Below are 26201 nucleotides of genomic sequence, written 5' to 3'. Positions count from 1 at the left end.
TACCTCCTCCCACCCATGTGACCGCTCACATGACTATGACATCACCACAGGTCCTGTAAGTACACGAGTGCTCCAGGTAAGTACGATGTCCGGCTCCTGTAATGTGCGCCGTGTAGCTAATGCTGCGTGTCTGCAGTGAGCGGGGGTCTGTACCAGGGCCCTATAACATGAGGGGCCCCAAGACACGTCTAACCCCCAACTTAGTCCCCCACACAGTAATAATCCCCCCTACACAGTAATGGCTCCTCTGTACCCCAAAGTAAGGCCGCCTGCACACGGGCGGATTTGCATTGCAGAGTTGTGGACGCCTCCAGATTCTGCAGCACATCCCGCCCGCAGCATTCGATGACGATATGCGATTTCCTGCCCGTGAGTGGAAATCGATTGCGTTGTTCCATTTGTGGAGAAGAAATCGCAGCATGCACGATGTTGTATAGGCCAAACATGGACGGCGTCCATGCCGGGGTCACTCTGCAATCATCATCCGCAGTAGAGAGGAGAAGACCCCGGAGAAGTACGTTGGGGTCGCCTGCCAGGCACCGTGGCAGATCCTGCATGCCGGGTCCCACCCACCGGTGTGCAGGCAGCCTTATAACAATGGTTTGTGCCCCTGACAAGGTGATGTGAGGAAGAAAGATGAAAAAGGAGGCTGGAGCGCAACCCAGTGAGAGCGGCGAAATAGTTGTGGAGGAAAAAGGGTTTCAAATAATGGAGGTGCTGCCAGCCAGATGGCGCTCCACCAAGGTGGGCGTGAGGATAGCGGAAAGAGTGCGGAAAACTACTGGTGTGAAGGTGCAGCATGCTAAACTACTAGAAGATTAACCCTTTGCAATTTCAATTTTGGATTCAGGGTTTCCTAGGGGGCTCTCTCTTTCTGCCATTATACAATGGCGCCATCTGCTGGCTAGAGCCAGTACTGTGGTATGTGACATGCTGGAGCGGCCAGTGATATACAGTAAGAATACCCTGCCGGACATCTTCCAACATTGGAGCTGTACAGCCTTCAATCAGAATGTCTTAAGACGCCAGACAGTGGATTGGAAAGGGTTAAAGGTCCAAGATGTGAACGTGAAAGCGCCCCAAGTAATGGTGTTCTTACGCTACGTATTAGCGGTCCGTTTGGAAGTTCCCCCCAGTAATGATGCTCCCCCCACAAATAATAATGGTTCTTTTGTAGATCTCCCCCAAGTACTACTGATACTTTGTCTCTGTTGCCTCCAAGTAATGGTGTTTCACCCCAAGCACTAAAAGTCCCTGTGTGTCCTCCACCCCTCCCCCTCCCGAAGTAATGTCCACCCCTCCGTGTGGCTCCACCAAGTACTAATAGTTCCTCTTCGTCTCCACAAAGTAATGGCTCCTCTGTGTGTTCCCCCCAAGTAACAGCGCTGTAGGGTGTGATCACCCCATAAATCTGCACAAGGAGAGAATACAACATCTACACTTTGGGGCGGTGAGCAGTCATATCGCTGCCTGGGGCCGTCTGACTAGTTTAGTCATTTAAATGTCCTATTCTTAGCGGCATTGCACATATGTAATGTAATTGTGATGTACACCATTTATTACGCACACATAGAGAACAACAGGGCTCTAGGTCATATAATATGCTGTAGAATAGAACATGTTGTGGGGTTTTTACACGCATTTTATACGCAATCACAAACTGCTAGTCTGAGAGGGTCAATGAAAATGAATGTAGTTTCACTGACTTCATTCACCGCCTATTATGTGAGCATAATCTGCGAGGAAATTCCGCTTGTGTGCGCCCGCCCCTAGTATCTACTAGAAGGCTTCTCATTATTATCCCCATGAAAGGTATTTTTTTGTGGTTTTTACATTCGTTCATCTTCTTTCCATTCAAGCTCCGGCATCCTAGTATCGTCTGTTGGGATCTTCCATATGAGAGAGGTTTTCTGATGAACCTGCCAAGGATGGATGGGAAGAGGAAGGAGATGGCAGAGAGTCTATTACATCTCACCCTAGAGATCCTCTATCAGCTTACTGGAGAGGTGAGAGATTCTGATGACGTCACATGACATCATTCTTCTCTATGATAACAGATGGACATGACTGAGAAGGTGAGGGACTCTGTAGATGTATGTAACACCATTTATTAGTCCGTCTCTCATCAGGATTATACAGCAGTGAAGAAGACCTCTAGTGAGCGCTGGCAGAACTTTGTGTCTGAAGGTCATGGAAGACCCCTGAGCCCAATAACGGGGCCTTCAACTCACTACCCGATACATGAGGACTTCAATGGGCAGAAGATCCTGGAACATGTCCTCATGATGACTGAGCTGCTGACAGGAGAGGTGAGAGATTCTGATGACGTCACATAACATCATCTCTACATATAATGAAATGTCCCCATAAGTGTTATCAGCCATTCCAGAATGAGGAGTAGATGACTGTAATGAGGGTAACAAGCAAAACCATATTACCATACATATATGTGAGCAATATCCTATACGTTGTACCGTACTCCGGTCATGGCCAGAGAGGTACGTGAGGAGATATTGGAGCATGTGGGGAATCACTGCGATGACTTCACCATTTTATCTCCTGATAGTAATGGGAATAATTCTAACAGTTTAGCTGATATGTCGCGGCCGCACACTTATGGGGGTTTGTGTTAGTAGCAGCCAGGCAAATATTTAGGTCAGTGTGTGAAGCCTATCACAGTGGAGAGTTGTAGGGAAAGTTCGGCTTTGAAGGGAATCCCGTAAATAGACTGCACTTCACTTCTTCATAAGATCTCTCTAACGGACATTTCCGTGTTTCGTGCCTTATGGAGCTGTGTTGAACGCACTCCCCATTCCTCAGCTTGAAAGTACTTGTAATTCTGGGAAAACAACTAAAAACGCCGAGCTAGATTTACTGATGGGTACAGAAGAAGAAGAAAAAGACGACGGCTCAACGAAGCCGCTACTATAAGGAAGTTCACCGTGCCGCAGTGAAAGATTACCAGCAAACAAATCCACAGTTTTATAGAGCTGCAGCAGCTAAATACCAAGATAATAACCCCGAGGTCCATAGAACATCATCAGCTGAGTGACCCCGAGGTCCAAAGAACATCATCAGCTGAATAACCCCGAGGTCCATAGAACATCATCAGCTGAATAACCCCGAGGTCCATAGAACATCATCAGCTGAATAACCCCGAGGTCCATAGAACATCATCAGCTGAATAACCCCGAGGTCCACAGAACATCATCAGCTGAATAACCCCGAGGTCCACAGAACATCATCAGCTGAATAACCCCGAGGTCCACAGAACATCATCAGCTGAATGACCCCGAGGTCCATAGAACATCATCAGCTGAGTGACTCCGAGCTCCATGGAACATCATCAGCTGAATAACCCCGAGGTTCATAGAACATCATCAGCTGAATAACCCCGAGGTCCATAGAACATCATCAGCTGAATAACCCCGAGGTCCACAGAACATCATCAGCTGAATGACCCCGAGGTCCATAGAACATCATCAGCTGAGTGACTCCGAGCTCCATGGAACATCATCAGCTGAATAACCCCGAGGTTCATAGAACATCATCAGCTGAATAACCCCGAGGTTCATAGAACATCATCAGCTGAATAACCCCGAGGTCCACAGAACATCATCAGCTGAATGACCCCGAGGTCCATAGAACATCATCAGCTGAGTGACTCCGAGCTCCATGGAACATCATCAGCTGAATAACCCCGAGGTTCATAGAACATCATCAGCTTAATGACCCCGAGGTCCACAGAACATCATCAGCTGAATAACCCCGAGGTCCACGGAACATCATCAGCTGAATAACCCCGATGTCCACGGAACATCATCAGCTGAATGACCCCGATGTCCACGGAACATCATCAGCTGAATGACCCCGATGTCCACGGAACATCATCAGCTGAATGACCCCGATGTCCACGGAACATCATCAGCTGAATGACCCCGATGTCCACGGAACATCATCAGCTGAATGACCCCGATGTCCGCGGAACATCATCAGCTGAATGACCCCGAGGTCCGCGGAACATCCTCAGCTGAGTGACCCCGAGGTCCGCGGAACATCCTCAGCTGAGTGACCCCCGAGGTCCGCGGAACATCCTCAGCTGAGTGACCCCCGAGGTCCGCGGAACATCCTCAGCTGAGTGACCCCCGAGGTCCGCGGAACATCCTCAGCTGAGTGACCCCCGAGGTCCGCGGAACATCCTCAGCTGAGTGACCCCCGAGGTCCGCGGAACATCCTCAGCTGAGTGACCCCCGAGGTCCGCGGAACATCCTCAGCTGAGTGACCCCCGAGGTCCGCGGAACATCCTCAGCTGAGTGACCCCCGAGGTCCGCGGAACATCCTCAGCTGAGTGACCCCCGAGGTCCGCGGAACATCCTCAGCTGAGTGACCCCCGAGGTCCGCGGAACATCCTCAGCTGAGTGACCCCCGAGGTCCGCGGAACATCCTCAGCTGAGTGACCCCCGAGGTCCGCGGAACATCCTCAGCTGAGTGACCCCCGAGGTCCGCGGAACATCCTCAGCTGGGTGACCCCCGAGGTCCGCGGAACATCGTTAGCTGAATGACCCCGAGGTCCACAGAGCAGCTGTTAATAGACAGAAGTAATCCAAGACGATCAGAAAGGCGATCGCTTCCATGGAAGGTTAGAGGTTTGTCCGGAATGTTGTACGATTCTGACGTGGATTATGAATCTGATAAAACTGTTGTTCTGGGAACTATGACTCATAAATGTATATATTGTAACGTCCTTAAGTGGAAGGAAGAGACCCCTGGTATGTGTTGTAGAGGTGGTAAGGTGCAAATTCGACTTTTGAACCTTTGCCTCAGCTGCTCTATAGCTTAATTATGTGTCTTCATCCGGAGCACGGGCATTATATGGACTGTATTAGAAAGCACAATAGTTGCTTTTAAATGACGTCCTTTGGAGCCAAGCAAATTGTAGAAAATGGTTTTCTGCCCACTTTCAAGGTGCAAGGACAGGTGTACCACCAGTTGGTAGTCTGCTGCCTTTGCCCCAACAAGAAGCTCCATTTCTACAGATCTATTTAGTTGGTGAAGATGAACAAGAAGCAAACTTGTGATGCAGCAGTTTTCCTGGCGTGAAGCACAATTTGGTCAAACAGTTGCAAGCGATGCTGAACCATAAGAACCCGTTCATAAAGAACTTAAATACTACTCTGGAGAAAATACCGCAAAATGGTGAAAAGTTTGATGTTGTTGTCCATGCTGATGAAAACCAGCCAATGCTCATACAGGACGCTGTAATGCACCTACAGCAAGTGAAGTGTCTTTGGTTATAGATGGGCAGCTGTTCAAACAGCGAGATATTGTGTTAGAGCCATGATAACCGGTTACAATGTATCAGTAAGTCGCTCCGTTCTGCGCTCCCTTACAGTATCCACTGCTTCTCTGTTATGGTGAGGATGGTTATTCTATTGATATTCCCCAGTCTGACCCTAAAACTAGGCTGCTCCAAAAAAAAAACAGTATCTGCATTAAATTTTTATTCCTACCACATCATGAACCAGAGAAACTGATACTACCTGTTCGCTGTATTATCCATCTCTATTTAGTTGATCAGTACGCAAAAATAGAGACCGAGTGATTAAGTTATATTAAAAACAACCAAGTACAACTCCGAGCAGACGGCTATATACATCTTACATATGTTATGGGGAGGCGGGATACTGATGTGCTCACCTTGGGCAAATGGTGGCGCTCCCGTCCTCATTCACTGGTTCTCTTTGATATATGCATGCAAAACTCAAGCTGCCATGATGTATGTCCGTTATTACGGTCGTCTGGACTTTTTCATCACATTTATGTGTAATCCTGGATGGAAGGAAATGGCGGAGATATTGCTGCCTGCTCCACGATCATCATGACATCATAGCTGGAGGATTTCACTTAAAAGTAAAGCATTAATGGCGTTGGTAACAAAGGGGCATTAGTTTGGAGGGTGCGCTGTTTTATGTATTCTGAATGGCAGGAGAGAGGTCTTCCTCATACATGTTGTTGGGGCTAGAGCAACGCATTTCTGCCGACAGAATAGATAATGTTATCTGTGCGGAGATCCCAAAACCTGAGGAAGACCCTTCCCTTCATGAAATCATCAAGGCCGATATGATCCATGGGCCTCGCGGTAATTTAACCCCCAATGCACCCTGTATGAAAGAAGGTCGCTGCAGCAAGAAGTATCCTCGACCCTCCTGAAAGACACACAGGAGACGACAGATATCCCAGTGCCGGCGAAGACCCCCGAAGGGCGGTGGTTTCACCGGTGAGATCCATGTGTAACCCTGGATAACCGCTGGGGGGCCTAATAATCCTGTTCCTTCACCTACATTTGTTCCCATATATAACACAGAGTATTGCAGTTCTGTAAGATCTATACAATACATGTAAATATGGTAATAAAGGCAGCGGCCGGGCTTCATTTGGTCTTGTAAATGATAGCGATGAGATCACATTATATGAAAGTGGTCGATACATCAGCAGTTCTGAGGCCGTCTGGAGAATTCTGGGGTTTCCCATACATGAAAGGTTTCCAACAATCGTTCATCTCGCTGTTCATATGGATAATGGCCAGCGTGTCTACTTTAATCCAAATGACAACAATAATTTGCTACAGAAGGTTAACAGCCCCAGGATACTACACCTTTAGCATTTTTGATCTATGCAAAAAAATATGACTTTGCACAAACTCTTCTTTCTGTGGAAGTTCCTTCCTACTTTGTATGGAAAAGTAACATATTTGAGCAGAGAAAACATGGAAATGATGTCACTGACTGACTGGCCAGAAGTAAAAAGGGATTAAGCTTCCAGCACAAAGTACACCGTCCACCAAATTAATGCTGGGTAATATTATTTTCATCTTCTACTTCATAAAATTAGAGGTCCAACGTCCCTCTTGGATTTGAAGACCGTTACTGGTATTGTTCTCCCGACATATCAATCAGTCTGTGAGGCTCTAGGCTTGCTGCAGGATGACAAGCACTGGAATGCTTCTATGGAAGAACCTTCTCCTTCTGATTCTCCATTCAGACTACGGGAAGTTTCTCAGTATTGTTGATATCTTGTAACTATCAGACGCTTTATGTCTTTGGGGAAAATCCAAGGATAGTATGTCGGAGGACATAAAGCGTCATAAAGTGTCAGAACTGCAAGAAAATGTTCACCACATTATGGATAAAATGTGTAATAAATGGCTGATTTCTAGTGAAGACGCAGTGTTGTCTTTGGGAGGACAATGTATAGAACACTATGGCTAACCTCAACCTACAAGATGTGATGCAGACTTACAAAAAGAGATCCAAAAAATAAAGGATAGGCAGCACTAGGGAATCAAGAGTCAAGTCAGCAGAGATCAGAAGAACTTCATGCTTTTATTGTAAAGCATCCAACATGTCCGCAGACAAAAAGAGATCATCTTAGAGAGACTAGTTTTCTGGGCACAAGTAGTGCCTAATAACACTTATTAACTGAAGAACAGTTTCAAGTTTACAATCCAATTTCAGAAAGTGTTGAGAAGGGCACGGGGCAAATATGTTTCCTGGATGCTCCTAAGGGAACTGGCAAAACATTTGTCCTAAAGCTGATACTAGACAGAATATGGAAATATTGTGGGATAGCCTTGGCTGTCACCTCTTCTGGCATTGCTGACACATTAGTAGATCGAGGTAAGATGGTTCATTCTGCTTTAGGCCTCTTTTACACGAGCTACAAAATTGCAAGATTCTGTAGCAATGCGACATCGCCACAAAGCGCATGCAGGTAAAGCTCGTGGCTTCCAATGATTATTTCAGGTTACAAAGCATCTCTGATGTAAAAGAACCCATTGGAAACCCTCGACTTCACATACATGCATTTTGTAGCGACGTCATGTTGCTACAAAATATCACAATTTTGTAGCCCACGTGAAAGAGACCTTAGGGTGCCTTCACACTTGCAATCATGATATCGCTGCATTTTTTAATGCAAATGTTAATGGGACAGAAGCTCTCCCCACTAACAGATGTGAGAGTTCTCTAAGAGCTGACGCTTCCGATGGGCATTTTTCAGAAATGTTACTTAATGTTTCTTCACTAATATGATTATATTATATTATATTATAACTCAGGCAATGAATACAGCGATTGATGAACCAATGAGATGGCTGTGATTGGTCCTTCAAAGGCTGCTCAGCCAATGAGTGCAGCGCTCGATAAACCAATCAGAGCCATCGCTTCCTGAAGTGGGGATTTATGAATCCCTTAACTAAGAAGTGATCTTCTGCGGACAGCCAAGGACTGAAGTAACCGCCGGAGCTCTGGATAGCAGCGGGAGGGACCTGGACCGTGCCTGCTAGGTTAGACATCCCCCTGAAAATAAGACTTAGTGCTATTTGGGGGGGGGCAAATATTCATATAAGACAGGGTCTTCTTTTTGGAGAAACACAGTAGCTACGGATTAATAACATCATATTTATGAAAAGAGATGATTTGTAGCCTCTAGAAAGTGTAATACCAATTTCACAAGGACAAAGTCGTTGGCAAAAGCTGGTTCTTCTCTATGATAACAGATGGACATGACTGAGAATCTGAGGGACTCTGTAGATGTATATAATACTATTTATTAGTCCGTTTCTCATCAGGATTACACAGCAGTGAAGAAGACCTCTAGTGAGCGCTGGCAGAACGTTGTGTCTGAAGGTCATGGAAGAACCCTGAGCCCAATAACGGGGCCTCCAACTCACTACCCGATACATGAGGACTTCAATGGGCAGAAGATCCTGGAACATGTCCTCAAGATGACTGAGCTGCTGACAGGAGAGGTGACACTGCGGGGAATGGGGGACATTATACAGTAACAGGAGGGCTGTGGAGGATGACTGTATATTGTGTTGTCAGGTTCCTATAAGGTGTCAGGACGTCTCCGTCTATTTCTCCATGGAGGAGTGGGAGTATTTAGAAGGACACAAGGATCTGTACAAGGAGGTCATGATGGAGGATCAGCAGCTTCTCGCATCACAAGGTAATAGACATATAGAAGTACACATGACCTTAAGTACTTGAAGATGGGGTCCAGTCACTGTATGTGTGTCTTACAGATAGATCCGGTAAGAGGACATCACCAGAGAGCCACCCCAGTCCTCTCCATCCACAGCTTTTCCCTCAGGGTAATGATCTGAAGAATATTGATGCTGCAGCCATAGTGGTAAAAGAAGAGGTAAATGTGAGGGGTGATGAGCGGTGGAAGGAGGAGATTCCTACAGACACCTGTCCAGGTGAGTAGTAACCACGGAGTAATGCAGAGAACAGTCACATCTTCCACCTGCAACATTTTCATGCTACATTTTTAAGCTCTGTGTGCTGTCAGATTTTTTTTTAGCTGCATATTCGCCTATTTAGCCGAAACACAAATTAAATGTGAATGAAAATGTGGTATAACTAGAGGGCCGTGGTGCAGAACCTATGGCACGAGTGCCAGAGGGCACAAGCAGAGCCCTCTCTGCAGGTATGCGTGCTGACGGCTGCTCACCATGATAGTGATTACTGGAGGGGTGCTGCAGCTCCCTGGTCAGTAATCGTTCAGCGGTGTTGCTATAGGTGCACCTGGGATCTTCCTCCCCTCTTAACTCCTCCCCTCGCAGGAGAGGTCAGGGGAGGAGTTGAGGTGGACACACTGCAGTCGGTGTGTGCGTCCCGCAGCAGCATTGAGGAAAGAAGCAGAGGTGCTCTGACGACAAGGAGGAGGTAAGTATATGATTCTCAGGGGGCCACTATTACTACTGGTGCTACCGTGGGGATCACTGACTACTGGGGCTACTGTGGGGGTCACTATGACTACTGGGGCTGTTGTTGGGGGTCACTATAACTACTGGGGCTATTGTTGGGGGTCACTAGAACTACTGGGGCTATTGTGGGGGGTCACTATAACTACTGGGGCTACTGTGGGGGGTCACTATAACTACTGGGGCTACTGTGGGGGGTCACTATGACTACTGGGGCTACTGTGGGGGGTCACTATGACTACTGGGGCTACTGTGGGGGGTCACTATGACTACTGGGGCTACTGTGGGGGGTCACTATTAGTACTGGGGCTATTGTGGGTGTCATTATTACTACTGTTGCTACTGTGTGGGTCACTATTACTACTCAGGCTACTATTGGGAGGGACACTATTACCACTGGGCTACTGTGAGAGGTCACTATTACTATATGGCAACTGTGGGGGTGGCACTATTTCTACTGGAGCCACTGTGGGTGTCACTATTACTATAGAGGCTACTGTGTGGGTCACCATTACTACTGGGGCTACTGTGTTGGTCACTATTGCTGGGGCTATTTTGAGGGGACACTATTGCTACTGGGGCTACTGCGGGGGGGGGGGTCACTATTAAAACTAAGGCTACTATGAGGGATGCTATTACTACTAGGGATACTTTGTGGGGGTCACTATTACTACTGGGGCTACTGTGGGGGGAATTACTATTTTGGCTACTGTGGTGGTCCCTATTACTACTGGGTCTACTGTGGGGGTCACTACTACTACTGGGACTACTGTGGGGGTGGTCACTATTACTATCGGAACTACTGTAAGAGGTCACTATTACTACTGGGGCTATGTTGGTGGCCACTATTACTACTGGGGTTACTATTGGGGTCCCTATAACTACTGGGGTTATTATGGGTGTCACTATTACAACTGAGGCTGATATGGGGGACACTATTGTGCTAAGGCCAAAAAAATAAGTATGCTCACCAGCACACTCCGTACTGCGCCTGCTTCAGCTCAAGCTAAATCTGACGGTAATCCATATGAGATACTTCCAAAAATGAAAAAATGCTGCTTGTGTGTGAAGATTAGCTCTTATTCCTTTAGTGTCAGTATATCAGAGTTAAGTTAAAAGGACGCGTTTCGGTCCATAGTTGACCCTGGTCACCTTAAATTTCACAGAAAACCTCACTTCCTTATAAACCCTATACAATTAAAAACAGCTGACATTTAACTCCAACAGTACTGGTGTAAGAAAACCCCTTATATCGCACATGGGCAGCCGCATACTCATCATATACAGTGATCGCGGGGGTTACGTTCCAGATACCCCGCACGATACGTGAAACTCTGCAAAGTAGCGGCGTTATATTTACACTAATGAATCTGATGGGTGAACTGCCAAACAATCGCAAAAGTGAACAAACAGACCGATGCTACGATCAGTGAGCCAATCAGCGCCCAGGATACAGAACACATTCCATCAGCCAATAGTGTGCCGTGTACAATCTCGCATTTGCAAGCACTAGTGGCGTACGGTATTTCCTGTATGTACCTCAAAATTCCACGATATAGCAAAAAACAAAGCGAAAACAGAATTATATATGGTCTATCCAAAATCCGCGATGCACTGAAGCCGCAATCATTGAACCACGATATAGCGAGGGAACACTGTACAACACATCTCATTAGTAATTTAAAGTTGAATTAGCACCTATATTCAAGAAGAAGCAAATAACTTCAGTATCAGATAAATAGTAGAATAAATATACCGTATATACTCGAGTATAAGCCTAGTTTTTCGGCACATTTTTATATGCTGAAAAAGCCCCCCTCAGCTTATACTTGAGTGAGGACAAAAAAACGCAATACTCCCCTCCCAGCCTGCGTCTGTGTCCCCGACGCGATGGTCCTCCCGGCAGTACGGCAAGCTGCTTGAGAATTTTCCCCGCTGTCCTCTCTCTGCTCAGCTTTGAATTCCCCCGCCGTCAACGCTGTGTAGGTAAACGCTGTGATTGGATCGAGCACCAGCAAATCACAGCCGGTGCTCGATCATTCGCAAATTCCGCAGCATTCCGCGTTTGGAAGATCATTCAAAATTCGCACCGTTGGGGGGGAAATTTGACTGAAAAATCAGTCGCGTACCTGCAGCTTATTTGGTACTATGCAGTGCTCCGCTCACCTCCTCCGAAGGCTTGCCCTGTCAGTGTTCGCCAGCTTCAGGTTCCCAGTCTCCTGCTTAGGTGTGGCGCTGCTGGTCAGATGATGCTTGTCAGGTGAGGCTACTACAAACCTCTGAGAAGCAGAAGCGAGGGAGCACGAACAGTGGGAATCCTATGGAGGAGGTGAAGGGGAGCACCGCATACTATGACATCAGCTGCGGGTACACAGCTAATTTCTAGTCAAAATCTGCACCAGTGGTGGTACTCCAGTGCTCCAGCTAGGTAAAAACACAAGGCGTTCCTCCCTGTCTATTTTGAAACAGCCCTGTAAAAAAGTGCTAATGACCGTTTGTCCGCGTGTGTGTGTTTGAGCTTCCCATATTCCACTCCTAAAGACATGATGGTAGTTACCAAACTCCCTTTTGGACCCCTTTTTGTAAATTGGAACTACATTGGCAATGCGCCAATCCAATGGTACAGCCCCAGTCTTGATAGTGTCCATAAATATAAGAAATAGCGGCCTAGCTATGACATCACTTAGTTCTCTTAGAGCCCTTGGGTGTATTCCATCTGGGCCCGTCGATTTATCAATTTTAACCCCTTAGTGACGAAGCCTGTTTGCGCCTTAGTGACGGAGCCAAACTTTGGAAATCTGACATGCGTCGTTCAACGTAGCGTAACTCCATAAAGGCTTTACATACCCAAGTGATTCTGACATTGTTTTTTCGCCACATGTTGTACTTCATTTAGGTTGTAAAAAGAGACCGATATAATTTGTGTATATTTATTAAAAGTACCAATATTGGAAAAATTTTGAAAAAATTGTCATTTTTTCACATTTTCAACCGTAATAGCTCAAATATGTCCAAACATACTGTACAAATTTTTGATAAGATATATATTTCCATCTGTTTACTTTATTCTGAATGCACACTTGAAAAACTTTTGTGTTTTTTTTAACCATTTAGAGGACATACAAATTTAACATTACTTTTCAGCATTTTGAGGAACACTTTGCTTTCCTGCACCAAACCAAGTTTGCAAAGGCTCATAAGTGTCAGAATAATAGATACCCCCTCAAATGACCCCATTTTAAAAACTACACCCCTTAATGTATTCACTGAGGGGTGTCATGAGTATTTTGACCCCACCAGTTTTTTTCAGGAATTAATTCAATTTAGAGGAGAAAAAATAAAATTTCATATTTTTGCAAATATGTCTTTTTAAAGACATATTTTTTTCCTATAGAGCCCATGAAAATGAGGATTTACACACCAAAATGGATACCCCCGTTTCTCCCGTGTTCAGAAACATACCCATTGTGGCCCTAATCTTATGTGTGGATGCACAACGGGACCCAAAATGAAAGGAGTAGTCGGTGTCTTTCAGAACATAAATTTTGCTTGAAGGCGTTTTAGGCCCCATAGCACTTTTGTAGAGCTCTTGAGCGGCCAAAACCAAAGAAAGCCCCCACCAGTGACCCCATTTTGAAAACTAGACCCCTTAACAAATTTATCTAGGGGTGTACTGCCCATTTTGACCCCACAGTTTTTGAAAGAATTGAAGCAAAGCAAAAGGAAAAAATTGTGATTTTCATTTTTTTGTCAATTCTGTCATTTTAAAAACAGCTTTTTTTGTACAGCACACACATGAATGAAGACTTGCACCCCAAAATAGATACCCCAGTTTGTCCCGTGTTCAGAAACATACCTATTGTGGCCCTAATCTTTTGTCTGCATGCACAACGGGGCCCAAAATGAAAGGAGTAATCGGTGGCTTTCAGAACAGAAATTTAGCATGAAGGTGATTTAGGCCCCATTGCCTACTTGTAGAGCCCTTGAGCGGCCAAAACGACAGAGAGCCCCCACAAATGACCCCATTTTGAAAACTAGACCCCCTAACGAATTTATCTAGGGGTATACTGTGTATTTTTACACTACAATTTTTGAATAAATCTAAGCAAAGCAGTAGGAGAAAAATTACAATTTTCATTATTTCGGCAGTTGTATCAATTTAAAAACAGTTTTTTTTGTACAGCACACATAGGAATGAAGACTTTCACCCCAAAATGGATACCCCCGTTTGTCCCGTGTTCAGAACCATACCCTTTGTGGCCCTAATCTACTTAAAGGACACATGGCTAGGCCTATAATGGATGGAGCACCCGTTGGATTTCAGGGTACAACGGTATAAATTCCAGGCTCCATTGCCCACTTATAGAGCCATTGAGCGTCCAAAACGATAAAACCCCCCCACAAATGACCCCATTTTAAAAACTAGACCCCTTAATGAATTCATCTAGGGGTGTATTGCGTATTTTGACCCCACAGTATTTGAATAAATCTAAGCAAAGCAGAAGGAAAAAATTACGATTTTCATTTTTTTGGCAATTTTGTCAATTTAAAAACATTTTTTTTTGTACAGTGTACATAGGAATGAAGACGTTCACCCCAAAATGGATACCCCCGTTTGTCCCGTGTTCAGAAACATACCCATTGTGGCCCTAATCTACTTACAGGAAACATGGCAAGGCCTATCATGGAGGGAACACCCGTTGGATTGCAGGGCACAACTGAATACATTCCAGGCCCCATTGCCCACTTGTACGGAATAAAAATTGACACCTTAAAAAAATATCCCCACACACACACACCCACCCCTACCGCTCCGCCCTTTTCGGCGTTACCCAAATCTTAGATAAAAGTAATAATGTGAACTGTGTAATATTTCCAAAGACAAGGGTAATTACGGAGGCTGGATGGGTACATGGGGCTATAAAACCATGTATCCCCCCTCCTCTCATGCTTTTTGGGGGGTATTTCCTGACCTCAGTAGCAGGTATGGGGTGTAAAAAGTGGCGCTCTGTGAGTCTCCGTAAGCTTGATGAGGTGCGGCGGTCTCGCACAGAAGATGCTCAACAAGCTGCTCCTGGAACTGCAGGAAGGCGAGCGTTCCCGGGGCTTCTTGTAAATTGCGTATTACAGGTAGCGGTCTGAATAACGCCGGGCTCACACGGCCGTATACAGAATCAGCTTGCGGAGGCCCACAGCGGATCCCAGCTGTGAGCCCGGCTGTGACCCTGCGTACGGCTGCGTAATGTACTGCGCATAACTGCCTACTCACACAGGCGGTCATACGCAGTATATATATATTTTTTTGTTTGTATTTTCCGCACCGTCGCTTAGCGATGACGCGGGTACCCGCAGCCCGTATACAAGGTAGTTGCGTATGGGCTGCGGGTATATCCGCGACCACGGAGCACAATGGGCTCTATGTTGCGGATATCTGCGGTAAAATAGAACCTGCTGCGTTCTCTTTTCTGCGAGTGGATTACGCAATTCCGACCCGCTAATGTGAGCGGAATTGTGTAATCCAATGCGATTGATCTGCTTATTACCGCGGATCAGACGCATGCGGAATCCGTAATTCCTATCCGGTCATGTGAGACCGACCTAAGGTAGATCGCTACCTTTTTTTCACGTGACCGGGACCGCCCAACGAGGCCACCCGTCACTGCTCCAGGCTCTCGGCGACCGTTGGTCGCTGGGAGCGAGGAGATTTTAAATTTCCTGTGCTCCCCGACTCCTGCGCATGTGTCCGGTGTTTTGCCGGCGGTCGCATGCGCAGAATCCGGGAACGTTCACGGAAGAAGATTGTGTCGGGGCGCAAATACGGAGGCCTCCGGTAAAAAGTTTCATCTCCTCTCACCGATCGCATCGGTGAGGGGAGATGAACCTTCACCTTTTTTTTACTTTTACGTGATCGCCATTATCCATTGGATAACGGCGAACACGTGATCAGGAACCGCTCACCGCGGCCCCCCGTGAAATCTCCAGGCTCTCGGCTAAGTTTTGTAGCCAGGAGCAGGGAGATTTTAAATTACCATGGCTTTTGCGCATGCACCTGCCATATTGGCGACGGGCGTGTGCGCAGAAGCTGGGGTAAGGTCCGCGGATAAATCCGCGGGCCTTAGGTACGTCATTTCATCCTCCCTCACGGATATGATCCGTGGGGGGAGATGAAACGCAAGTTTTTTAAACTTTTTAAAACTTTTTTTATTTAACTTTTTGCACTTTTTTTTTTTACTTTTTACCCCTTTTTTTATTTTTATTTTTTAACTTTTTGCACTTTTTTTTTATCTTTAAATGATCACTGTCATCCATTGGATGACAGTGATCATGTCCCCAGTGACATCCCTCTGCTCTTGGCTACACATGGCAGCCAAGAGCAGAGGGATTTTGAATTTCCCGGGGCTCGAGCCCCTCTGTGCACGCGCCCGATGTCAATCATCGGGCGCGCATGCGCAGACCGGGATTTCGAGTCCCGGGACATCGGGACATCGCAGAGGACCGGGGGTGAGTATTTTCACCTCCCCTCATGGATCCGATCCATGAGGGGAGGTGAAACCTTACTTTTTTTTTACTTTTTCAACTTTTTCGCGATCGCCGCTATCTGATCGATAGCGGCGATCGCGGGCCCGGGGACCGCTCACAGCGGTCCCCGGTAACACCTCCTGGCTCCCGGCTACCTTCAGGAGCCGGGAGCCAGGAGATTTTAAATTTGCCGGGGGCTCCCGGGCTTCTGCGCATGCGCGTGACGTCATCGTCTGGCGCGCATGCGCAGAAGGCCGCCGGCGGGTCCGGGAGGACGAGATCTCCGTGGGACACCGCCGACAAGCCGGGTAAGTAATTTCAGCTGCCCTGGTGGAGCCGATCCAGCAGGGCAGCTGAAGAACTAACTTTTTTGACAGTTTTCTTTACTTTTTTGCGATCGGCGCTAGCCATTGGCTAGCGCCGATCGCAATGCCGGGGGGGACTGCCCGCATCCTGGGATGACAGCTCCATGCTGTCGGCTACCTGCGGGCACCGACAGCATGGAGCTGTCACGTCCTCAGGCAAGTGGGCATTAATCCAAAGAGGATGCATAAAACTACGTCCTCTAGGATTAAGGCCCACTTTCTGAGGACGTAGTTTCCCGATGGGGCAGTCGTTAAGGGGTTAATCCTCTTTAACCGGCTTGGCACTTCCTCCTGTGTTAGGTATGCAATATGTTGCGGGGGGTTCGTTTTATTCCCCTGCAACTCATGTGACATTTCCTTTTCGTTCATGAATACACTTGAAAAGAAACTATTTAATAGCTTTGCCCCCCCCCCCCCCCCATCGTCATCTATGATTTTTCCTGCATTATTCATTAAAGGGCCAGTGCTTAATATAGTTGAACAATAGTTAAGGGTTGTTTTTGCTCTCTTTGGCTATCAGTCTTTCTGCCTCCTCCTTAGCAATTTAATCTTTTCTTTACGTATTTTGTTTTTTTCCCTGTATGATTTTAGTGCTTTTTCGCCTACCTTCTTGTTTTAATAGTTTAAGCGCTTTCTTTTTTTCGTTTATTGCCCCCTTACAGTCTTGTCGAGCCACATTGGTTTCCTTCTACTTGTAGTTCTTTTATTTTTAAAGGGAATGAACTGCTCACATGAGGCGATTAAGATCTTTTAAAACTTTTCCCATTTGCCGTCTGATCTGTTATTTTTGAGGATGTTGTCCCAATTAATGTTACCGATAGTAGTTCTGAGCTGATCAAATTTTGCTTTACTAAAGTTTAGTTTATTTGTCGCTCCCTGATAAGGTTTCTTATTGAATGACAGCTGGAAGTTAATTATATTGTGGTCACTGTTCCCCAAGTGCCCCTCAACCTGCACCCCCATTATTCGCTCCGGTTTGTTAGTTAGTACTAAGTTCAAAGTGGCCCTCCCTCTAGTTGGTTCCTGCACAAGTTGGGTAAGGTAGTTATCTTTAATTGTTCTCAAGAACTTATCACCATTGTGAGATTTGCAGTTTTCGTTTTCCACATTATGTTCGAATAATTAAAGTCCCCTATGATAATTACTTCGTTGCTGATTGACACCTCTTCTATTTGCCTTAATAATAAGATTTCAGTTTCTTCTGTTGCTTTTGGTGGTCTGTAGAAAACCCCTATCATTTTTTTATTTTTTTTTTCTCCCTGTATATCTACCCACAGAGATTCCACATGTTCATCTCCTGCCCCTATATCCTCCCGTAGCCTCGGCATTAAGTTGGATTTAACGTACAGACACACCCCTCTCCATGTCTGTTCACCACGGTCTCTTCTGAAGAGATTGTAACCCTGTAAATTTGTCGCCCAATCGCACTTATCATCAAGCCATGCTTCCGTTATTTCAACTATATCGTAGTTTGCGTCGGTCATTCTCGCTTCAAGCTCACCCACTTTGCTGATCAGACTTCTTGCATTCGTTGCCATACAATTTATGCGGTTGTTTTTGATCTTTAAATTCATTTTGCTATCAATGGTACTATTGACTGTTGTCAGTTCTAGCTGTACTAACCCCACCCCCTGCTCGACCTCCATTCCAATTACTCGGACCCAGGTTGCTATCTACACTGTCTACCCCCTTGTTTCTCTTTTTGCCCTCCCCTCAGACCCTAGTTTAAACACTCCTCCAGCCTTCTAGCCATCTTCTCCCCCAGCACAGCTGCACACTCGCCATTGAGATGCAGCCCATCCCTATGGTAGAGCCTGTAGCCGACAGCGAAGTCAGCCCAGTTCTCCAGGAACCCAAACTCCTCCTTCGTACACCAACTCCGGAGCCACTTGTTTACCTTCCTAATATCCAAGTGGCTCCAGAGTTGGCGTAAGAAGGGATGAAGGGGAGCAACGCATAGTATGATATCAGCTGCAGGTGTACAGCTAATTTCCAGTCAAAATCCACACTAGTTGATACTCTGGTCTTCCAGCTTGGGAAAAAACAGAAAGGCATTCCTCTGTCTATTTTGAAACAGCCCTGTCAAAGTGCTAATGACCACTTGTCTGTTAGTGTGTGTGTGAGTGCTTCTCATGTTCTGCTCCTAATGACATTATGGTGACGTTATCGTAGGTCCTAAAGCATAAAATATGCAGAGCCTGACAGCAGCTGTGTGGTCACAGGACCTGTAATGATGTCACTGTCATGTGATTAGTCACTGACTTTTAGCTCCGCCCCTGACACATTACTGTGATGTCATTACAGATGCTAAAGCAGCAGAGGGTAATGAAGACTGTATGTAGTAGAGCTGTATGTGTGGTGTGTGTGACTCGCATATAGTAGAGCTGTGTGTGCTGTGAGTGACGTGCATATGTAGCAGAGCTCTGTGTGTTGTGTGTGACGCGCATATGTAGCGGAGCTGTGCGTGACGCGCATATGTAGCGGAGCTGTGCGTGACGCGCATATGTAGCGGAGCTGTGCGTGACGCGCATATGTAGCGGAGCTGTGCGTGACGCGCATATGTAGCGGAGCTGTGCGTGCTGTGTGTCTGTGACATACAGATGTAAGCAATGACTGTATTCGCACAATTTTCGCTATTCGATATACTGTGGGTTCCATATTAGATAGGAATATTGAACAGGCCCGGAGACCCTTTAAAGGTCTGTGCACCAAAAAGGTTCTAACTTTATGTAGGCAGGTAAAAGTTTATATAAGTTTTTCAAACACAAAGTTAGGTAATTCAGGTTGTGTGCTGATAGGCTATTCTCATAGGGAGGTATTTGTGAGGTAGCTGTGAGATCATTCACCTGGGAGGAGCTTCCCTTGAGCATGCTCTATTCATTCTTGACTTGTTGTCCGAAGGAAATACTTCCTGTTTCTTTTCAGCCAGCCTTTTTCTGTCCTTTTACACAAAGACATTCCTGTATAAGTTTTCCACTGGTTAAAACTGGTTTGACTTACCGATAGAGGTCTATCAACAATACAAACAAGAAACAAGCGGGAGGGCACCCCTCTGGAGACCCCCTTATGGGACAATAGAGCATTACCGCACCTGGCGAATCTACCAGACAAACAATTCTGGATAAAGTGACAATTCTAGGAGTCACTACTTTAGAACACCTGTATACTGATCAAGTACTAATTTCCTTCGAGCAACTACAACAACTACACCAAATCCCAAGAACGGGCTTCTATGGGTACCTACAACTTAGGCACGCCTTAACAGCACAATTCCCAGAACCCAGACAACCCTTCTCACAGTACCCATTAATAGGTATACTGTGCACCCAGGGACCCAAAGGATTGATATCGGCGCTGTACACCCACCTACTACAATCCAAGATCCCTGAAACGCCAATGACAGTGGTGGAAAGATGGAAAGAGCTCATCCCCACCCTCACTAGTGAGGACTGGGAAACTGCAATGTCCACGTACACAGCGGTATCACCGGCTGCAAACAACAAACTAACTCAATTATATATATTACACCAGTGTTATCTGACGCCGATCAGACTGCATAAAATGAATAGGATACCCACAAACCAGTGCCATAGATGTAGAGCCCCCAATGCAAACTTCAACCATCTAATATGGAGCTGCCCTAACATCTACACATACTGGGGAGAAATCACGGAATTCCTAACCCAACTGATGGGTATACCAGTACCACAAGACCCAGCAGTTTGCTTATTGGGCATTCTAGACGAAGGACAGTGGCAATACCACGACAGGATATTTCTTACTAAGACACTATTCTATGCCCGCAAGGCAATAGCTTTGAGATGGATGGATAGACGCCCCCCGACACTTTCAAAATGGCAGAACATAGTTAATGCTATCCTACCATATGAAAAAATAGTGTACAAAAATAGAAAATGCCCCGAGAAATTCGATAGGGTATGGGAAAGATGGTGCGGATCAACGAGTGCAATATTCACGCTAGACCAATTCCAAAGCCTGTTAAGAGCAACCGTACCTAGAACGAACCGGTAAAATACGAGAAAGTAATGGCCCTCCACTGACTCCATGAGCAAATACACTGACACACTGTATTCAACTCTAGCATATGGTAATGTAACGTATTTAAATGTAATTATACAATCGCAAGAGCCTATGATGTAACCAAAGTTGTTTATTCATGCAATGTACGAAATACACACTGTTCAATAAAACGAGTTTAAAAACTGGTTTGACCAGTTTTTGGACACAAAGCACTACTCCTTCAATTGTTGCGGAGGTGGGGGGGGGGGGCGATGTTCCCTTCCCCCAGAGGTTTAGATTAGAGACACAATATAGCATCCCCATGTTAGAATCTTCACAGCTGACAACAGAAAATACAGACAAAATGGCGAACCTCTCAGCCATCTCCCACAACGGTGACGTCATTACAGGTCCTAAACCAGCAGCTGTGTGCTTACAAATTCAATCCCCTTCACTGGTACTATAATTGCCTAATAATTACTAGTCCTTTTTATAACCAAGGAGGTAAACCTATGTGTCGTAATAACCCCGCCCCCTGATGTTTTGTCACTTTGTTTTAAATAAGTGGGCTTTGGGTTACAATTTGGGCACTCAATCTCTAAGAGTTTCGCCATCACTGCTATAGGAGATAACCCATGACGAGCATTTAAATATGCTGATCTCTTTAAAGGATGTGTTTAGGGATTCCCATATATGACAGATCATTGTGTGGAAGTACAAAGGTATCAGCTGTAAGCCAAGCAAGGGTACATAACCCTGTCTTGTAAAACGGAAGCCGTTCATAGGCCTCATGTCTGCACACAATGTAGATACTTGGAGGACGTGCTAGGACAGTATGGTTGGGGACAACAGCTAACCACCGGGCCGAAACAATATCTACTGTCTTGTATTTAGATGTCTCATTGTTGTAATAACTGCAAGACCGATGACTGACCTGCAGTAATTACAGGGGGAATTGCTTTTACTTCTGGTCCTCCTCTTATACACTGGGTGTTGGGTGATAAGTTGCCCACACACATGTGGCAGGTGTGCAGAGAGTGGGGCTGCTGCACCGCTGCTTGGGGTCTGGGGCAATTAATCCCGTTGGGTAGACATGTTGCTGTGGTCATTTTCTGAGGGCTGAAGTGAATGTGCATTTCTGCCTTTCTCGGTTGACAACGATTGGTTAAGGATCAGCCAAGTGTTCTCATACCATCTCACTCCTGTGAATAAATATACATCTATTTGAACCAAAAATTATTGAAGAGAACTAAATCAGTTAAAATAAACCTTGATTATCCTAAATTGGAATATCTCCATTTGGAGTTAAAATAATATTAACTCTTTGAGGAAAATAACCCAGTTCGCTCGTAGATGCGTATCTGAGTGGTAACCAGGGATTCACGCATGCGAACCTGAGATTACCAACTAGACAAATAATTGCTCTCTAGCTACGGACATCTACAAATGCGATAGTCCGTAGTATGTTATTGCAGCCCACTATTTTATTTAAGTTTTAATTATATGTCTACTCTGTGAAGGGCTTTAAGAATATTTAGACGTTTTCTGTCCCTGTGAATTACTTTAAAAATGGACTGTCAAATTTTGGTTCAAAACTTTTTTCTGACATGTCTTTTGAGCACAACCCAGTCTCCAGGAAACAAAATATGTGACCCCTCTTTTGAGTCTGAATCTGGTATCAATGAAAATTCACGTTTATGAGTGACAGTTAACTTCTGATGCAAGGCACTCACAGGGGAGTAAGGTCCCCATGCTGGGCCTGGGGGTGTTGGGGGAAAACAGAAGCCTGTTACAAGGGCCCTACAAAATATAATTTCAGATGGGGGCAGCTTGGTGTTTTATAGAATCATAGAATAGTAGAGTTGGAAGGAACCTTCAGGGTCATCTGGTCCAACCCCCTGCTCTGTGCAGGATTCACTAAATCATCCCAGACAGATATTTTTCAGCGTTTGTTTCAAGACTTTATTGAAGGAGAACTCACCACCTCCCATGGTAACCTGTTCCACTCATTGATCACCCTCACTGTCAGAAAGTTTTTTTAATATCTAATTTCTTTCTCCTCCCTTCTATTATGCATGGTTCTTACTGAGTAGAGGGCTAATAAAATGTCTACCTCTATTTGTATGACCTCTGGTATACCATCTGTACAAATTTCTATGTTCAATATTTTCTTAGCTGTAGTCTTGACGTTGGAATTCGTCTTTTTTTTACAAGCCACACCTCCAGCCAACCTGAGAAATAGTCTATGTAAACCAACAAAAACTCATAGAAACTTACCTAAAGTAGCTGTATGTAGTCAATCTGCAGTCACTGAAACAGGTAGTCTGTCTTTGGAGTAACAGCAAGAAAGTACTTTGGCTGGGTTTATCGGGTGAAAGCCATGCATCTCTGCACTAACCAGGTCACAGCATTGTTGAACCCTGGGGCAATCCAAGCAGAAGACACTACACCACACATTATCTGGTTTGACTGATGTGTGGGTCCATGGCGCAAATGTGACATCCTAGAGTAGAGCGTTTGGGGCAGGCACAGGGGTTTAACTTTCCTCCAGAGTCCTTTCTCACCCAGTTCTAGTTTTCCTTTTCACCCCAAAGGGCTGGTTCCTGCAAAAGGAACAACAAATATTTAAATTTGATTTAGTTGCAATCAGGTGGCGTATGATGTATCCACTGCAAGAAGGGCTGCCTCCTTGGCTGCTGTAGCCACCCTTCGATCCCCTAGAGCCTCCATAGTCGTTTCCTTGGTATGAGTCTAGACCTTGATAACCACTACCTGTTTGGAAAGATCTCAAACAAAAACTATGGGAAAGATAGTAAAAAATTACCAGGTCTGTGCTAACTTTGTAGATAAAATAAGAATGGATAAAGCAGACTTACATAGTTGGGGGAGCCCTCAGAATCATCAAAGGCTCCCCATTATCAGCAGTAGTTGTCAGTTTTATCAAGCCCTGTTTTTTTGCTGGGTGAAACATGTTGTGGCTATAGATTAGATTATAATAGGGGTTTGGTGGTGCTGATTTATTAATTTCCACATAGGCTTTTGGCAGTTGGCCATCCAGGCCTATGTTTTGGTGTGTATATGCACAGTTACACACATGATACTAACTGATGACTGCTGGTCCCATCCCATTACTGCCACCATTTGCCCCTTTATTTTAAATATCATTCAATGTTGTCTTTGTCTTTTTGAATAATAAAGCTTTTAGATTATATTTTAGGGGATATCACCTATGGGGATTTTTTGCCTTTGTCAATTAGAATTGTGTTTATCTAACCCGGAGTATTCCGAGGGCAATTTAATATTATAAGCAGTTATAATAATCGTCCAACTATTGAAAGTCACACAAGTCCAGCATTTTGTTGCAAATCACATACAAGGTCTTCTGTGACGTTCCCATATATTAGTTCATTTCACATCCCCTCCACAAACTGCTTCTAGCCAGTCTGTTCTACTCCTGACCATTGTCATGAATCTTTATAAGGATAATGTCCAGAAGTCATGTGAATTTTATTAACCCCGGGGGATAATGTGCAGAAACAACTGCTAGATTACTCTTACACCAGTGATAACTTTGGGCAATTATTGCCCCATGTGAAGGTACTTTAGCTGTTTAGTGCCTGTGATTGTAGCTGGCAGGTGTCATTTGCTTCAAACAACCAGCACCCACTGGGGTAAGTCACAGAGGTGGAATTAGTTAATTATCGAAATTTGCTTCAAGCCTTTAAATTTTGTATAGAAATTTTATATACAAATATATTATAAAATATCAAATGTATATTTTCTTCTTTTCAAAAATAACAAAAATACATTTATTGTTGGCAGATGCCGGTACTTGGAGCTCAGGGGAATATCGGACGTCTTCAGATCTCAACGCAGAAGACTACAATATTGCACAAAAAACATTCGAGGAGCCCACTATTATCCCAGATAAACCCTCAGCCCTTCACAGCAAACATCTATCATCTGATCCTGCTACACAGGTCCTGCTTTCTGATGCATCACAGACTACTGAGCCTGAAAAAAGTCACCGCAGTGATGTTGAATATCAAAAAGCTCCCACAGAGGAGAAGGCATTTTTACATTCAGAAAGTGGAAGATGTTCTATAGATAAATCAGATCTTGTTCCACATGAGAGAAGCCACACAGGGGCGAAGCTATTTGAATGTTCTAGGTGTGGGAGATATTTTGCATGGAAATCACATCTTACTAGACATCAGAGAAATTGCACTAAAGAGAAGCCATTTTCATGTTCTGAGTGTGGGAAATGTTTTATATGGAAATCACATCTTCTTAGTCATCAGAGAAGTCACACAGGAGAGAAACCATTTTCATGTTCTGAGTGTGGGAAATGTTTTATGTGGAAATCACATCTTTTTACTCATCAGAGAACTCACACAGGGGAGAAACAATTTTCATGTTCTGAGTGTGGGAAATGTTTCACACAGGATTCAGATCTTGTTAGTCATCAGAGAACTCACTTGAAGCCATTTCCATGTTCTGAGTGTGAGAAATGTTTTCTATTTCAATCACAACTTGTTGCACATCAGAGAATTCACACAGGGGAAAAACCATTTTCATGTTCGGAGTGTGGGAAATGTTTTACATGGAAATCAGAACTTGTTGGTCATCAGAAAACTCACACGATGACATTTTCATGCTCAGAATGTGGAAAATGTTTTACCAGGAAATCGGATCGTCTTGCACATCAGTGCACTCACCCGAAGACATTTACATGTTCAGAATGTGGGAAATGTTTTATCTGGAAATCAGATCTTGTAAGACATTATCAGAGATGTAATTTTTCATGTCGCCAATGTGGGAAATATTTTACTTTGAAATCCAGACTTATTCTACATGAGAGAATTCACACACAAGAGCAGTCATATATTTATGTCCAGAATGTGGGAAATATTTTACCCAGCAATCCTATTTTGTTAGACATTACAGGGCTGACGCAGGGGCAGAGTCAGGTTCCGATCCTGAATGTGGGAAATATTTTACCTTGAAATCATATCTGGTTAGAGAATCCACATGGGACAAAGCCATTTACATGTTCAGAATGTGGGAATGTTATGGCATTCAATTCATCCTTGTTGAACATTAATATCACGGTGAATGCCATAAAAAGTGATTTAAAAAAAACCTCAGAATTGCAGATTTTGTTAATCAAGCCTCCAGAAAAATTGGCATTAAAAGTGATCAAAACGTTATATGTTTCAAAAAATGGGATTAATCAAGACAAACTCTTTTGCAGAAGAAAACCGCTCATTAAGTGTGTTTGGGAAAATAAAATTGCTATTGCTCTTGGATACGGTGACACAAAAGCTATTTTTTTTTTCTTTTTGTAGTTTTCTTGCAAAGGATCCTAGAAATATATATGTGTAGTGATGGATAGAAGGGATACTCCAGTGGCACAACTAATCCATTAAGAACATGGTGGAAATCCAGTTTGCGTAAAGGGGTTTTCCAGGGAAAAGGGAGTGGTATCTACAGTTACAAGCTCTGACCTAATAATAATCTTTTTTCGT

General features: G+C 44.8%; 1 protein-coding gene across 1 annotated transcript; it reads left to right on the top strand.

Moving 5' to 3' along the window:
• Positions 1–61: 61 nt before the first annotated feature.
• Positions 62–25982, top strand: LOC136620479 (zinc finger protein 547-like). Its single transcript, XM_066595272.1, has 7 exons — positions 62–76; positions 1860–2006; positions 2130–2309; positions 8630–8809; positions 8886–9009; positions 9086–9262; positions 24496–25982. The coding sequence occupies exons 2-7, from the start codon at positions 1914–1916 to the stop codon at positions 25677–25679; spliced, it is 1938 nt and encodes a 645-aa protein (XP_066451369.1). The 5' UTR covers positions 62–76; positions 1860–1913; the 3' UTR covers positions 25680–25982.
• The last annotated feature ends 219 nt before the right edge of the window (positions 25983–26201 follow it).

The sequence above is a fragment of the Eleutherodactylus coqui genome, chromosome 3 (genome assembly GCF_035609145.1).
Source record: "Eleutherodactylus coqui strain aEleCoq1 chromosome 3, aEleCoq1.hap1, whole genome shotgun sequence".
In the NCBI taxonomy this organism is placed as follows: Eukaryota; Metazoa; Chordata; class Amphibia; order Anura; family Eleutherodactylidae; genus Eleutherodactylus; species Eleutherodactylus coqui.
Note: the sequence above shows the minus strand (reverse complement) of the source record. Positions and strands in the feature narration are given on the sequence as shown.

What these genes read in the sequence shown, in the direction of transcription:
- LOC136620479 (XM_066595272.1), top strand. Translation starts at nt 1,914, where the DNA reads ATGAACCTGCCAAGGATGGATGGGAAGAGGAAGGAGATGGCAGAGAGT. An exon ending in TCTATCAGCTTACTGGAGAG is followed by an intron (nt 2,007 to 2,129) that starts GTGAGAGATTCT and finishes GTCTCTCATCAG; the next exon opens with GATTATACAGCAGTGAAGAA. An exon ending in CTGAGCTGCTGACAGGAGAG is followed by an intron (nt 2,310 to 8,629) that starts GTGAGAGATTCT and finishes GTTTCTCATCAG; the next exon opens with GATTACACAGCAGTGAAGAA.